The sequence below is a fragment of the Nuphar pumila genome, chromosome 6, assembly GCF_984573655.1.
Source record: "Nuphar pumila chromosome 6, dmNupPumi1.hap1.1, whole genome shotgun sequence".
NCBI classification, from domain to species: domain Eukaryota; kingdom Viridiplantae; phylum Streptophyta; class Magnoliopsida; order Nymphaeales; family Nymphaeaceae; genus Nuphar; species Nuphar pumila.
In genome coordinates, this window is record NC_143254.1 from 111,549,456 (window position 1) to 111,566,946 (window position 17,491).

The following is a 17,491-nucleotide window of genomic DNA, read 5'->3' on the forward strand; positions in this document are numbered from 1 at the left end:
TTGCTTTCATTTTTCAAACAAATGCAATTTTTACAAGCTGTCTTTTTCATTACATGTATTTCCCAAAAAAGAGAAAAGAGACATCTTTGAAAAGCTAAGGTGGCCAAGTCTTTTATGCCAAACATCAATATTTTTGACATTTACAAAATTACAAAATGACTTGGGTAAAAGAGATAAAAAATTCATAAAATAAAGATCGCCTCTCCTATGACCTTGCCCAACCTGACTCAAAATCGTGCACGGTACAATCTTTAGGTGAGAAAGAAACTTTGCAACCATGATCAAAAATTTGAGAGACGGAAAATAGATTTAAATTTATTTTGGCAACCACACTTATTTTTGGAACTAGAAAATTTTGAGAATATTTTAAATCAAGTGTTTCAATACTTTCTATTTTTAAAGAAGTTTCATCGGCCATTGAAACATAAGAGGAGAAAGGATTGGAATAAACTTTAGAAAGAACATTCTTATACAGTGTCATATAAAAAGAGGCACCAAAGTAAAGAATCCACATACCTGGATGAGATGAGGACGATGCAATGGCGACACTCGAAGTTGAAGATGATTTGAGAAGTTGTTGAACTGCTTCCGATATTTGATTAAGTGTATATTTAATATCTCCATTTTTGTTTATTTCTTCTTTCTTCGATGTAATTTGACCAATGGAAGCAACTTTACCCTTAAGCTTAGGACACACTAGTCTAATATGTTCTGGTTCATTACAATAATGGCAAGTGACACCCTTCCTATAACCACTATTATAGTTTGGTCCATTTTCATAGTTATTAGTTTTTGCAAAGTGAGGTGGCTTATAGGTTTTTACATTAGAACCCGACCTAGTAACGGTCAAAATATCATCATTCTAATGAGTCATGCCAAGACGGGTTTCTTCTTGGCATACTTCGGCAAGAGCATCTTCAATAGGCATAGTCTTGCTCCTATGAAGAAGATATGACCTCACGTGTTCAAATTTCGAACTTAGACCATGAAAGAATTGAAAAAAGTGTTTTTTTCAACTTGCTCTCTTCTCATTTCAATGTCTTCGGGAGCCACCCATTTAGGCTTAAGAAGAGTTAATTCATCCCAAAAAAGGGACAAAGTACTAAAATAATCACGGACACACATGTCCCTTGTTTAGTGGATCTAATTTTATCTTGACAAAAATATTGTCTAGCAAGATCCTTTTGGGTATACATACTCTTAAGGAAGAACCAAACTTCATTGGCTCTTCTAAACTTAGCAATGTTGGAACAAATCCTTATGTCAACATTGTTCATAAACCACACCAAAATCTTAATGTGGTTACTTTCTCAATCTTCTACCTTTACTTGATGATCATGAATGACTTTAAGGTGATCCTCCCAATGAGAGCTTTTTCAACACCTTCCTCGATTTTGGTGAGCTTCAATAATGGTTCAAGAGAGGTCCCCGTCACAAAGCCCCAAAGTTTCTTCCCTCTAAGGTGATTCTCCATAGCCAATGCCCACATCAAGTAATTTGATCCATTGAGCTTGAAGGAGAGCTCCACCCTTGATTCATGCTCCATGTTGATAAGAGGAAGATCGAGACGCAGAGCGTTAAAGTACCTTTGTCACGATCTTTAAATACCACAAGAAAGACTTCCAAGATCAAGAGAACCCAAATGGCTCTGATACCATGTAATGAAGTAAGCGAAAATACAAATATTGAGTGTAGAACACTTACAAGTCCAGCAATGGACAAGAAACAAAGAGAGTAAATAAGCACTTTAAGTGCACAGAGATAAATCCACAAAGGGATAATGCCAAAAGGCAAAAAACATAAATTTTATTGAAAATGAGAGAGAGAGAGAGAACTACATGCAAATGAAGGGGGGGCAACCCTATATACAAACAAGAAAAAGGAGAGGGAGCCCTTGGGAGCTCCCCACACTTGGAGTCGTTGGGGAGCTCCCAATGGTCATATTTATGACTGTTGGGGGGGCCAACGACTCCAATAGTGGGATCCCCAAGGTACCTCAAAAAGAGAAAACAAAAAAGATAAAAAGAAAAAGAAAATTGAAAAGAAAAAATAAGTTGTTTCTAATAAACAACTTATTGTACAAGTGAAAAGACCAAAATACCCCTATTGAGCAATACATCAAAATTACGGAAATTCGTATATATATATATATATATATATATATATATATATATATATATATATATATATATATATATATATATATATATATATATATATATATATATATATATATATATATATATATATATATATATATATACAGTGACTGTCATATTGTTGTTCATATATGTGCAGCGACAACGAACATGCTCTTAGCATATTGTTGTTCATATATATGTAGCAACAGCGAACATGCTGTCAGCATATCGTTGCTCATATATGTGCAGCGACAGCGAACATAATGGTAGCATATCACTGCTCATATATATGCAGCGACAGCAATCATGTGGTATGCATATTGCTGCATATATATATATATAGTGACAGAAAGTATGTGGTATACATAATGTTGCTCACCTATATGCAGTAGCTTCAGACATGTTGTACATGTATATCGCTGTCACATGTATATATATACAGATATGTACACAATCTGGTTTTGGATTGCTGTATATACCAAGCCAGAATTTGCAAAACAATAGATAAGCCCAAAAGGAAGCCAAAAAGATGATCAAAACATGATCTTTCAAAACCCATATAAACCTTGACCTATTTTACAAGCAAAAAAATCATGTACAAAACAAAAATTAATCATGTTGTTGTGAAGGAAATGGTTAAAGTACGCAAAGCGAAAAAATACAAAAACAAAAGGTCACATACCTCTATCTCTTTGTCATGTTGTGTCCATGCTGTCTATATTTAAGCTCAAATTGAATGCCATAAATTAGTATTCTACATTTTTTGGAAATTATTGTCAAGTCTATCCATACACATTTATGCTAACAGGTTGCATTGATTGGTAATGACTCTAGATAGCATAGAGCGGCCTGAATGAGAAGCTTTTTTAATACCATTTCTTAAAGTCCCATATCTCTTATCTGCATCTTTATATACCATTTACCTTTTTGCTTCACAAAATTCTGCCTCCATATTTGTAGGGACAATATAGTGGCACCTTTGGCATTAAAAGTGGACGCGCTGAAAAATAGATCTTGACACTGCTGGATATATCCTTGAAATTTATATGCAAAACTACAACAGAGCTTAAATCAAATAAGTGTCTACAATGTACTAGCCTCACAAGGTAACCCACTATTAACTTGTAATTCAGTCTCCTACTTGGGTCCATTCTTTGACCATTCTTTTTTATGTAAATATTTTAATTTTCAGTTTATTAATCACAATGTCACACTGTTTCCTGAAATATTTGATTTCATCTCATACATGACGGACCAAATTTTATTTTTTAAACAAGGATGTTCCCCTTGCTGATCGACGTGGCTGCTAGCTACGTTGAATAGGGATGTCAATTCCTTGGTCTGATCCATGCATTGGCTAACTTTCTTTCTGATTTTTTTTGCTTGACAACTTGGGCAATGGATGCTTAATTTTAAGTTAGGACATTCAGAAGTATCTGGATGTTCTTGCTGCTCTACACATACCTGTTTCATAGATAACTAAGTGTTTTTGCTGCTCTGCACCTACCTGTCATGGCTATCTATTTTTAGACATTTTGAATGAAAAGATCATCAGGCAGTCTATCTCTGTAAATTTATTTTGAGTCATAAGTTAGGGTATACTTATGCAGTTATTATGCTTATGCTTTTACTGGCTTTCCAGAATTGCATATATAAATTGTGATGATTGCTAAAATGGTTGCAACCCTTACAACACCCACATTTATATAGGCAAGATGACATTAGCCCTTATTCACTTTGAATTATAGTTCTTAGTAATTTTCAATATCTATAGTTTGTACAGCTGGTAATTGTTTGACCAGTGATCGTGTGTTTATTCTTGATATTTTGCTACAAATCAATAATAGCTACTACAGTGGATCAGTAAGGACTGTTTCTGACCAGTACTGCACTTGGATTATCCAGCTGTAAAATTGATTGGTCATGAGTGAGGAATTATTATTACATGCTTTATTCATAAACTCTGATTTGATTGGTTTCAACTGCAATAAGCAATTGAAACCACAAGTGATATCCTCTCAGTTTTGTCACTAATAGACATTCAGACTCTTGCTGATATTTTTTATTCTAATTTAGGAGGGATGCCCACCACATTTTGCACGGGTTTTGTACTTGTGTGTGTGTATATATATATATATATATAGAGAGAGAGAGAGAGAGAAATGAGTACCTTCTAAACAGTCTTATCTCTTAAGCCATTCTAAACAGCTTCAAAGGACAGTTTCAGGTGTTTGCTTAATCCGAACTCATGTGTGTTCTCTGTTAGCTTACTTAATAGGAAAAATGTATTAGATTGAGCATTTTTCATGTTTAAATGTGTACTTGGAGAGATAAAAAATCAACGGCTCATATTGCACCAAAATTTAGTAACATAGAAATCAAGGTTTCTCATCAAACCGATTCAATCCAAAGCACATTTTTTTATCGAGTAAGAATGATGTTCCGGACCGTTTCCTGCTCCGGGTCCAACCCAGAGGATCCGGCCCCAGCCTTGGATCCACCCCAGTCGGGATCCAATCGGCAGGAGCCATCCCAGCTACAGGATCCACTCCAGGGAAACTCGCCCAGCCTGGAGTTCAACTCAGGCTGGGACTCTTATGGGATGGTTCCCCCTAGAATCCCATCTAGGGTGGGACTGTGCGTGTACTAATTACTTTTTGGACCTTCTGCATTCCTATATATAGGTGTATTGTAACTTGGTTTATTTTTAATGAAGATTATTGAGTGATTCCTTTTTTCTTCGTTCGTGTGAGTGTTTGCCTCTGAAGGAACGGTTCTTCTCTCTCACCCTTTTGTTCATCATCAGCCAGTCGGGAACGCTTTTGTCCCTTCCGGTCGTCGTCCACACCTTCCACCTGTAGGCACGAGCTAGCTACCCTAGAGAGATGCATCTCTCTCTCCTTTGCTGCTCGGCCTGCAGCGTGTCCTGATCCGTGGGACACGCCTCTTCTCCATCGCGTCTGCTGCCGAACATGCACGTCCCGGCCTCACACCCAACGTGCCGCCCCTGTTGTGTCCCATCCCTGTGACCCCCCCTGCGTCACGTCCACCTGCCGCGACCATGTCCTCCTCCCAGCAACACGCACTGGCTGCTCCCTGCACCCCAGTTGTGTGTCCGCCTGCTACCCAGACACACCGCCTTCCCCCACCGGCACGCCTGCTGCTGCCGTGCCCCTACCGCTGCTGCCGCCTGCTTACTGCTGCTGCAGCAACCCCACCACGACCTCGGACCTCGCCCGGCTCTTAGACAAGTGGGTGTGCCTTCTTCCCGAACTCTGACTCGCACTCCGCAAACCCAGGCCGCAGGACAGACCCCTCTGGGGAATCTGGTCCTAACAAATGATGAACACTTCTACAAGCTAGGATTAAGCAAAAACCACATGCAACTATGTTTTCAAAAATATTTAGTATGGTTTAAGATGTAAACTGTTTAGGATCTACTCTCTGTCAGATAAGGTGTGTGTGTGTGTGTGTGTGTGTGTGTGTGTGTGTGTGTGTGTGTGTGTGTGTGTGTCTGAAAATGAAAATAATGATATGCAATCTATTAGCATATGACTTACATTCCCTCCAGCCAAAGAGGAAGCTTGACATCTTCAATGGACAACAACGCCTTCAGTTCTGATGAGGAGACTAGTTTGATACGTGGAGCAGAAGGAGCTGAAGTATATTTTTGACTAACTGGAAATATCACCTGCAATTTTCAAAATTTAGGCAACTTCACTAGTACCAATTTCAGGTCAGTTACTTGCAAAACTCTATTTGAATATCAAAATCTTTTACCAGTAAAGCAATCTCTCTACAAGCATCTTTTAAAAAATGTCCAAAGATATGAGTTCCATCGTCAAGAAGCACTAAGACATACTACCTTTCTTGAGGGAAAACTAAGACAAGCTACCTTATACAGGACCTGGAACACGCACAAGTAGCACAGAGTTTCAAGCATGTACAACTTATTAAAGGGACAACAAGGGTCCAGTCGCTTCGAATATGACCAGAAATTTCCCTTAAGGGCCTCTGCCGAAGATCTCCTGTGCACAATATATTGTCCATTGTACAACAAGGCATACATACATATGCATATGTAAATACAAATGTATCTATACAGAAAATTATTATGTGGACTCAAGCTCAGTACCCTTGAGCATCCACACGGTGAGATTCAGCTTGCTTTGGGATACGGAATGGGTGATTTAATATTGGCCATCCATCTCCTTGGGAAGTCTACATGTATCCCTCCAATTCTTCTTCTCACACCCTGCTGCCCAAAATTGTCAGGGTCAGAGAGTTTGTCATCGGTCATTTTGAAAGGGGCAGGAGGAGCTCTCTCTCTCTCTCTCTCTCTCTCTCTCTCTCTCTCTCTCTCTCTCTCTCTCTCTCTCTCTCTCTCTCTCCACCCTTTTGAACAAATCAAAATGGAAAAAACAGAAACAAAAGAAATATGGTTTTTCCAATATCAGGTCAGAGTTTAGTCCAACCCAAGCAGTACCTGTGTCACGGTACAAAGACATGCCATGTTACATAGCATAAAAGGGAAACAGCAACATGTATGAAATAGAAACTGATGAAACGGTTACAGTGCATAAAAAAAACACTCCAATCTTAGCGTGAAACAAAATTGTAGAATTAAATATTTTGGAAATGAGCAGCAGGACATAGACATCATTTTTCTGTTATGTAGTCATAAGTGTAGGTATTTTCATCATTTTTCTTATTCTTCTAATTGGTAGCCCCAATATGCCTCATTTTATTCATCGAATGATAAAATGAACAGTGATCCCTGATAAAACCCTTGTTTGGGAAAGCTATAATTTGTAAGGGCAGTTTTTGTTAGAATTCCACCTTGGTACCTGTATTGAGAAAACGAGAGAGAGAGAGAGACGAAGAAAAGGATACAAGAGGGGGTTGCGGCTGTCACGATTTCTATATTGAAATCGTGACCTAAACTGTGCATTTATATTTACATTACAAAGGTATGGATCCGGGTCTGGTGTATCCAGACCCGATTAATAAAAAGGGTTACATGGGTACATGGCTCGGGTTCTCTTGTACATGGATCGGGTCGGATCCTTTGCACCTTTTTCACCCCCCCCCCCCATCAACTTGATCATGGTTTTGGATCATGAATAACTTGCTTTTAAGCATCCAAAAACGATCCTTTGTTAACCATTTGGTAAATATGTCTGCAACCTGTCTTTCAGTACTGACAAACTCAGGCTCAATCTCTTTTTCTTCAACCTTCTGTCTCACAAAGTGTTGATCGATCTCAATGTGCTTGGCACGACTGTGATGTACTGGATTGAATGACATGTTGATACCACTTTGGTTGTCACATAGCAAGGTAGTGTGGGAGACCTTTTCTCCTACTTCAGTTAGTAGATGCCTGATCCATGTGACTTCGACATTAGCAGCAGCCATGGATCTATACTCAGCCTCAGTGCTTGATCTAGCAATAGTCTTTTGTTTTCTACTGCTCCAAGAGACTAAATTTCTTCCAATGAAGACACAATATCCTGATGTAGATCTTCGTTCGTCAGGATCTCCTTCCCAGTCTGCATCACAGTATACAGTAAGTTCATGCTCATCTTTGTTATATGATTGTGGTAAATATATCAATCCATCCCCAATAGTCCCTTTCAGATATCTAAGATTCTCTTGACCGCTTCCATATGTCCAGTATGTGGCGCATGCATAAATTGAGACTTCCGACTTATTTTTTATGAAATAAATCTAAGTGTATCGAGAATAGTTATCAACAAAGATTAGATAGTATCTGCTCCCAGATCCAGAGGCAATAGGGGCGGGTCCCCATACATCAGAACAGATTATCTCAAAAGGTTTTGAAGCTCTCTTATTAATGGAATGAAAAGGCAATACATGACTCTTGCATAAAAGACAACTGAAACACTTATGACTGCTCTCATCCCCATTGAGACTTTCTTTTGGAATGAAATTATTAGATACAAGTTTCTCAATAAAATGACTCCCATAATGTGCTAATCGACTATGCCATAAGAATGGCTTATTACATTCAGAAATACTAAAAACATTAGCAGAAGAGGATGAACACGACTCTAATGAAGGCTTCGAATTCAGATGAACAGGGCGAACAGCATGACATGGATGAACAGGGCGAACAGCATGACATGGATGAACAGGGCGAACAGCATGACATGGAGCTTCTTTAAAGACATACATATTGTCTCGTCTCTTTCCTTCAGCGAATGTTTTCCTCGTGTGTAGGTCCTTGACCTGCAGAGAGAAGGGAGTGAATTCAACTGAAGCATTATTATCATCAATAAGTTTGGAGACAGAGACAATATTTTTCTTAATGTCAGGAGCACGAAGAAAGTCAGAAATAGTAAGAGTGGAATATGAAATGGGAATGACAGTTTTTCCAACATGAGAAACAGGATGATGGGATCCATATCCAGTAACAATCTTACTTTTTCCAAAATAAGGAATAGGGTTAGAAATCTTACCTGCATCGCCTGTCACATAAGTCGTTACCCCTGAGTCGACAAACCAAGTGCCTTCATCACTCTGCTTCAATTTCAACTCTGATAAGGCAGATATCAGCAGATCTTTAATCTCTCCACTGTCTCTGGTATTTGAGAACTTCCTTTTGGTTTCTGTTTGTGGATCCCTTCCTTTATTTTCTGGATTATGCCAACAATTCACCTTGATATGCCCCTTTTTGTTACAAAGAAAGCAAGTAGGGATGGGTTTTGATCTCTGCGCATGAGCTAACATATTTGGAGTGGGAAGCAGATCACGCCCTCTGTGTCCACTTTGCCCTTGTCTTCCTCGTCCTCGTCCTCTATCATAAGTCACTCCTGTGGCAAAAACTTCTTAAGAATTTGTGTGAATGTGAGATTCTTCAGAGAATCCTTTCAGAGTCATTTCGTACTGGATCAATTTGGCTCGTAGCTCATCAAAGGTAGGGAGAACAGGAAGGCACAATAGTGAAGTGACTATCATATTGTAGTCAGATCCCAATCCACTCAGAGTTTGTTGCACCATGTCATTGTCACTTACGACACATCCTATAACGGCAAGCTGATCTGTGATGATCTTTATCTTGTTCAAAAATTCCATGATGGTCATGGAGTCTTTTCTTAACAACTGAAATTCCCTTTTTAGAAAAAGCATGCTTGAGACACCTGCGAATATGTCTAAACCAGTCGTTCTCAGAGTTGTAGTGTTGTACAATTGTCGGGAATGGCAACAAGAACCTCTTGAGACAGAGTTGAGGTGATGTATGCAACAATTGATTGATCTTTCCTTTCCCAATTGAGAAATTTTACATTTTTGACATACACGATCGAACTCGCCCCTTGATCATCTTTCTCTTCTCTCGGAACAAATTCTGGTGGGACTGGAGTGGTTTCATCCAGGTGACCTAAGAGACCTTGGCTCCTTATAAAAGGAATAATTTGTCTCTTCCAAATCAAGAAGTTTGAGGTATTCAACTTTTCAGAAACGAGTTGGTTAAGAAAACTTGAAGAAAGATTTGATTGAGAGGAATAAGGATCCATAGAGAGTAAAAATCAACAAGAGTGTTCACGAAGTGTAAGAGTTTTCACGAAATGCTCAGCCCCCCCCCCATTTTTTTGGGGGGGAGGCTATCAGATTCACAGAATAAAGGGACTGAACCTTTTCTTAAGCACTCCAGAAAACTGAGATTGACGTGATAAAATAAACTTTCCCACGTTAAATATATTTTCAGGCAAGTAGCAAAAATAAGAATCAGGAAGAGAACTATACAGTAAACATATATTTGAATGTGCAATAATAGGTGCGAGGAGAAGATTGGACAGAGGAAGATCGAACAAACAATAGCAATAAAGGAATGTCAAGCAGGCAATATCAATAAAATGAAATAGGGATCGTGATTGGTCTGGTGTTTCACGTGAGTCGATTTTAGCAATTCACGTGAAACACAGCCACTCCTTTTCACGGTCTGGGTTCACGTGAACAGGATTCACGTGAATCTCAGATCCAAGAGAGAAACAAGCCCACTTGAGATGTGGGTGCACAGAATAATTCAGGAAAGAGAAGAAGAATGAGAGAAGAAGAAGAGAAATAAAGAAGAGTAGATAAGGGGAGAAGCGAAAAACCTCAAAACTCCGATTGTCGCACCTGACGGAAACTTTTTCTGGCCCTTAGACAGATCTCGGCTCTGATACCATGTTAGAATTCCACCTTGGTACCTGTATTGAGAAAACGAGAGAGAGAGACGAAGAAAAGGATACAAGAGGGGGTTGCGGCTGTCACAATTTCTATATTGAAATTGTGACCTAAACTGTGCATTTATATTTACATTACAGAGTTATGGATCCGGGTCTGGTGTATCCAGACCCGATTAATAAAAAGGGTTACATTGGTACATGGCTCAGGTTCTCTTGTACATGGATCTGGTCGGATCCTTTGCACCTTTTTCAGTTTTGTCTTTGGCATGGTAGCTTGTTACTTGAATGTCCTATATGCTTCATTGTGAGCAATTTTGTCCTTAGAAGAGGGCAAGTCGTGCTCTACTAATAATATCTCGTAGTCTTTCCATAATTTTTAAGCTCGAAAATATTTTTTTAATTAAATATTTCTATTTAATATAACAGAAATTGTGAAAAATATTTGATATGGGATGACATCAACATGGGTCTCGACATGGTCCAAAGCCCACTAACAAGATCTAAATATATTAAGAAAAATCTGTGAAATTAATTGTTTTTAACCTTTAAATTCGAGCAAAATTCAAGTTAAATTCAGGCAAAAATCGAGAGCGAAATTGAGATAAGACCATAGTTAGATATGTTTCAAAACGTAGATCTCGTAGGAGATCTGTTTTACCAAAATCGGATAACGGTTGGTTCAAAAAATGCATTTTTCTAAAATGACCGACCACTATTTTTGGGTCTTTTTCGGTTTAGATCAGGCTCGACCTACCCCGTTGGACCCACCTTAATATGGATCTGGACCCAGTCCAGGATCATTATTGACTAGGACCCAGTATGGGTTGAGATCCAATTGGATTTGGATTTAGATTTGGATCATGGATCCAACTCGAATCCATCCATGCCAATTTAAAACTAAAATGAATTTAAAGTTTTAAAAACAAACACTTATTTTTAAAAGTAATGATGAGGGTAGAGCTATGTCACATGGGTGCGGGTGCGACACGGGTGTGGTGCAATTTTCAAAAATTTGGACACGGGGACTCGGCTATATATATAGATATTTTTTAAAATATATATATATATATATATATATATATATATATATATATAATATATCCAGTGTGTGCATATATGTGGATATTGTCCTCTAAAGTTTGGCACCAGCATGAGTGTTTTTACAAACTTTGCAAATTGTACTTTTGCCCTTGCAGAAAGGGCGGTCCGAGGGCTCCCCCCGACGCGGGGGGTCGTAGGGGGGCAACGCCCCCCGAAATTTTTTTTTTTCTGGGGCTTATGTGTTAGAACATCAGTTTCCTCCTGGGCTGATCTGCAAAAGAGGGAAAAGTGAGAAGAAAAAGATAGAAACAAGATGAGACGTTGAGTCGTTTTTACTGCACACATGCTCACGACTTTTTTAATCAATTATTGTGGCTTGGTTTAATGTATTTAAGCATTAGGTATTAGGTTACAACTTAACAAGTTACAATATTACATCCGTGCCTCACTTAACAAGTTACAATATTACATTTGTGCCCCAGTAAACACGTCAATAGGATTTCCCAGCTTGGGTCTGGGTCAGACCCAAACTGGATCCAGGCCCAAACTGGGTCCAGCACTATACGACACTTAATACTCTCCCTCAAGTTGTGCATGGTCTTGAACCATTAACAACTTGTTCTTCAGGAACCAAAATATGTTTTTCGTCAAACCCTTTGTAAACAAATCTGTCACCTAGTCTTCTGTAGGAATGAAATGAGGCTCAATCTCTTTGTCTTCAACCTTCTGTCGAATGAAATGATGATCTATCTCAATGTGCTTTGTCTTACTGTGGAAAATAGGATTAGAGGATATGTTAATTGCACTTTGATTGTCACACAATAAAATAGACTTGGAAATTTGTTCTTCCAATTCATTCAACAAATGCCTTGTCCAAGTAGCTTCAGCAGTTGCAGGATCGATATTCAGCCTCAGTACTTGATCTAGCTACTGCTTTTTGTTTTCTACTGGTCTAGGATACTAGGTTTTCCCCAAGAAAGATGCAATATTCGGAAACCAACATCCTTTCATCAGGATCTCCTGCCCAGTCCGCATCACTGTAGACCATGACATCATGCATGCTTCCTCTTTTCCAACTTCTCTGATACACCAACCCATCTCCAATAGTACCTTTTAAGTATCTCAACACCCTCTTGACTACATCCATATGCCCTGTTCGTGGCTCATGCATGAACTGCGACACTTGATTGACAGAATAAACAATGTCAGGATGAGTAAAGGTAAGATATTGAAGCATGCCAACTACACTTCGATATTTTGTAGGATCCGGGTACAAATCTCCATCCTGTGAACTGAGCTTTTGATGTAAGACACTTGGTGTGGACAAAGGCTTGCAGTCTTGCATACCAAATTTCTTCAATAAATCTAGTGTGTATTTATGTTGTGTCAAGGTCAGGTAACCATCCTTCCTGTCTACCTCGACCCCAAGGAAATAACGCAAATCTCCCAAATCTTTCATCTTAAACCTTTGACTTAATAGTCCTTTTATTTCTTCAATGTGATTCATGGAATTCCCTATAACTATAATATCATCAACGTACATCAACAACAAGGTGGTTATTCCTTTATCCTTAAAGATGAATAAGGAATGGTCTAAGAGAGATCTACAGAACCCATGCCTCTGTATTTCTTAGGAAAAACTCTCAAACCACGAGCGTGAGGCCTGCTTCAAACCATATATGGCTCTTTTTAGTCTGCATACATATGTGCTCGGGTCTCCCTCAGCATATCCTGGAGGTTGTTCCATGTAAACTTCTTCATTCAAATCTCCATGAAGAAACGCATTTTTGACATCTAACTGACTCAATGTCCATCCATGTTTGACGGCTAAAGACGATATAATTCTTATTGTCCCCATTTTGACCACGGGACTGAAAGTCTCATCATAGTCCTGACCATATTCCTGTGTAAACTCCTTTGCAACAAGTCTTGCTTTGTATCGTTTTATAGTGCCATCGGGTCTGTATTTGATTTTATAAACCCACTTGGAATCAACAACATTTATGTTAGGAGGTCTGGCAACAATTTCCCATGTCTGACATTCATGAAGCGCTTCCACTTCTTCATTCATGGCCTCAACCCATTTGTTTGATTTCACAGCATGATCAAACCCTATGGATTCATCATGCTTATCAACCTGAGACAGAAAAAGTTGAAGATCCATGGAAAAATTATTGTAGCTGACCCATCTATCAATAAGATGTCTGATTCTATTTGATCTCCTCAGCTTTCCAACAGGCATATAAGTATCTGATCCAATGTGAGGAGCAGGGGGAGTACCTTTTTCTCTTCGCACATACACATACCTTTTAAATTTGTCAATAGGATGCGATTGTGGGTCTGCCCCTTCTTTAGTGTGTGAAGCTCCACCGACCTGATCACCAGATTGAGGTAAGCATGCTTGGCCTGATTCAATATTATTTTGGTCAGCCGAGTTTGTTTCTTGAGTACACTGAGGTGAGCAATCACCATAAATATCTGCAAATAATTCTGCATTCATCCACGGATGATAAACTTCTTCTCTGGGAATCCTTTGACAAGTATTAAATGATACATCTCCAAGATTATTCTCGTCAAACACAACATTCCTGGAAATCTTAATACGCTTAGTCATGGGGTCATAGCACCGATAACCTTTATAATCATCAGCATATCCCACAAATCTACACTTGGAAGCCTTTGGTTGAAATTTGTTCCCGAGAGAATCATCAATATGAACATAACAAATGTATCCAAACACACGCAGAGCATTATAATCGGGTTGAATGCCGAAAAGAGAACAGAATGGTGAACTATTTTGCAAAACTGTCATAGGCAGACGATTTATAATATAGACAGCTGAATGGAATGCTTCTGTCCACAAACTAATGGGAAGATTACTGTCATGCATCATGCTCATGGCCGTTTCAACAATATGCCTATGCTTTATCTCAGCGACCCCATTTTGTTGTGGTGTATGTGGACAAGACACTTTACGCTTTATTCCATTACTTTGGAGAAAATCAGTAAAATCCTTCGATGTATACTCACTACCTCCATCACAATGAAAATGCAAAATATTGGTAGAGAAATGGTTTCGAACAAAGGCATGAAAGTTGCGAAATATGGAAAAGGTTTCAGACTTATGCTTCAGAAAGAATATCCAAGTATAACGAGAGTAGTTGTCAATAAAGATGAAATAATATCTGCTGCCAGAAGAAGAGCGTACGGGCGCAGGACCCCAAACATCTGAATAAACAATTTCAAAGGATCTTGAAGCTCTTTTATTTATAGAATCAAAAGGAAGTACATGACTCTTACGCATCTGACAACTGGGACACTTTTTATTACTGATCTCAAGAGCTAAGCTTGATTTAGGAATTAATTTGCCTGATACAAGTTTCTCAAGAAAAGAATAACGGCAATGACCAAGACGATCATGCCAAAGACTTGGCTTATTACATTTGGAAAGACTAAAAACAGACTCAGGACCTGACTTAGATAACTCAGACTGAAAAGACTTAGACTTCAATAAGGGCTTCAAGACGGGACTGGTACGCGCAAATGGATCTTCCTTGAAGATGTACATATTTTCTTTTCGCTCCCCTTTAGCGAATGTCTCCCTCGTTTGAAGATCCTTGACATACACAGAAGAGGGAGCGAATCTCTTTTTGTTTTATGTAAACTAAAATACCAAACAGGGGCATTTCAATCATTTTACCCATGTATAGGTGTCAACCTATTAGAAGCTTGTGTATCTCTTTTTGTTTTTTAATTCCGCTTTATGTACTTTGTGGTTGTTGGGGCAGCCCAACTAGACAGACGGCTGCTCCCAACGATCATAAATATGACCGTCAGGGCTAACCCAATGTCTAGTTGGGCTGCCCCCTTCGCTCCCTCTTGTACTATAAATAGGGGTTGAAACCCCATGTAATTTCAATGCTTTTCTAAGCTTTTTTTAGTGGATTTTATATTTTTTTACATTGTGTTGTGTGTGCCCTTAGTGGCCATTTTGTATGACCTTAGTGGCTAATTGTGTTTATGTGCTACGTTATTGAGATTGTTCTCACTTTGTATCATCTTTAGATGAATTAGTGCTTGTGCACATCATTTGTATTTGTGTTGATCCTTATTGGGATCTCTTTTGTACTTCCGCTCATTTCATTACACTTTCTCCCTCAAACAAAAAAGAAGTCATTTATGTTGTAATTGATAGGTTTACCAAGTTCTCACACTTCATGGCCCTTCCCCGCAAGTACTCTACCCAAACTATTTTACCAAAACGTAGGAAAATTCTACAGGATGCCCAAGCCCATTGTCTGTGACCGAGACCGCTTATTCACTAGCCGATTTGGGAAGGACTATTTCAACCTCTTAGAAACCAAGATTAAATTATACAACACAATCTATCACCCCCAAAACCGATGGCCAAACTGAAGTAGCTAACTGAACCGTAGAAACTTGTTAAAACATATGTAATAATACCATAATACCCGATAGGGGTATTATGGTCATTTCACAAAGTACCCCATAGGAGTACTTATTTTGTTTCTCGTATTTCACTATTTTTTATTTTTATTTTTATTTTTATTTTTGTATTTTTTGGATACCGAAAAGGGGCCCCACAATGGAGTCGTTGGGGCCCCCAACGACTCTATTGGGAGCCCCTTTGGTCTCCTCTTCTTATAAATAGGGGGAACCCCCCATGTATGTTGTATTGCTCTTGAGAGCTCCTCTTCAATAATAGTGATATTATTTTTCATGTGTGTAGCCTTTTTATAAGGCCCTTTGTATATCCCTTAGTGGATTTTCTCTCTTGTGCTTGTTGCATTTGTCCGTGTGGGACATAGTGAATGCTTTAGCATTCTTGGTTTCTTCCGCTTATTTCATTACATGGTATCAGAGGCATAAGATCTTCTAAAGGTAAAATCTTGTCTCTCTCTACTTCCTTTCTTTCTCACATCTTCCTTGTGTAGCAATGGAAGTCAAGATCGATCTATCATTCAAACTCAATGGAAAAAATTACATGATGTGGGCATCCGCAATGGAGAATAATCTCAAAGGCAAGAAGCTTTGGGGTTATGTAATGGGAACCGTTCCGGAACCCCAACTTAAGCTCACAAAGATGGAAGGAGATCAAGAGAAAGCACTTGAAGGCGATGCTCGTCTCAAGGCCATTGAAGATTATAATCATCAAATGGAAGATTGGGAGAGCAACCATGCAAAAATCCTTGCATGGTTTATGAATAATGTCGAACTTAAGGTATGTGCAAATATTGCAAAATTCCGCCGGGCAAATGAAGCTTGGTTTTTTATGAAGGGTATGTTTACCCAAAAGGATCTTGCAAGAGCTTATTTCTTGCAAGAAAAAGTAAGAACCACAAAACAAGGCGACATGAGCATACAAGATTACTATAGTGCTCTAAATCCTTTGTGGGATGAATTGGCTCTTTTAGAGCCTAAATGGGTATCTATGGAGGATGTGGTTCTAAGACAAAAACAAATGGAACAAGATAGATTGTTTCAATTTTTATTTAGGCTTCGTCCCGAATTTGAACAAGTGAGATCCTCACTTCTCCATAGATCCACGTTTTCTCCCTTAGAAGAAGCTATTGCCGAGATTACTCAAGAAGAGACTAGGCATAGCATGGGTAAAAGCATAGAGGAAGTTCTTGCCGTATCTAAACCCGGCAATCATGTTAAAACATACAAACCACCTCATTTTGGTAAGCAAGGGAGTGGTGGAAGAAAAATGATTATATGTCACCATTGTTATGAGCCGGGACATATTAAACCCGTTTGCCCAAAGCTAAATGGGGCATTCAAGCCAAAGGTGGCTTCCGTTGAAGAATCCACCACCAAAGAAGATGACGGCAAGAACGGGGATCTCAAAGACACTCTTGGACAAATCTCCTTGGCTCTTCAACAAATCTTAAAGGTCACTTCTTCCACCTCCGGTGCCGCCATTGCCTCATCATCACCTCCCGGTACGTACTCTTGGATTTTAGATTCCGGAGCTTCTTTTCACATGACCCCTCATGAAAATGCATTAACCAATGTGCACACCAATTCAAAAATGTCTTGTGTCTCTACGGCCGATGGAACTTTTCTCAAAATAAATGGTGTTGGAACTCTTGATTC

The 17,491-nt window shown here is 38.9% G+C and overlaps 1 protein-coding gene across 4 annotated transcripts in view; it reads right to left on the minus strand.

Moving 5' to 3' along the window:
* Positions 1–17,491, minus strand: part of LOC149835731 (BRCA1-A complex subunit BRE-like protein) — a 104,915-nt gene that overhangs the window by 39,279 nt on the left and 48,145 nt on the right. For all 4 annotated transcript variants that reach the window (XM_090008713.1, XM_090008714.1, XM_090008715.1 and 1 more), the window contains one exon: positions 5,702–5,832. In XM_090008713.1, coding sequence (XP_089864839.1) covers positions 5,702–5,832 — 131 coding nt within the window. The remainder of the gene's footprint in view (positions 1–5,701; positions 5,833–17,491) is intronic.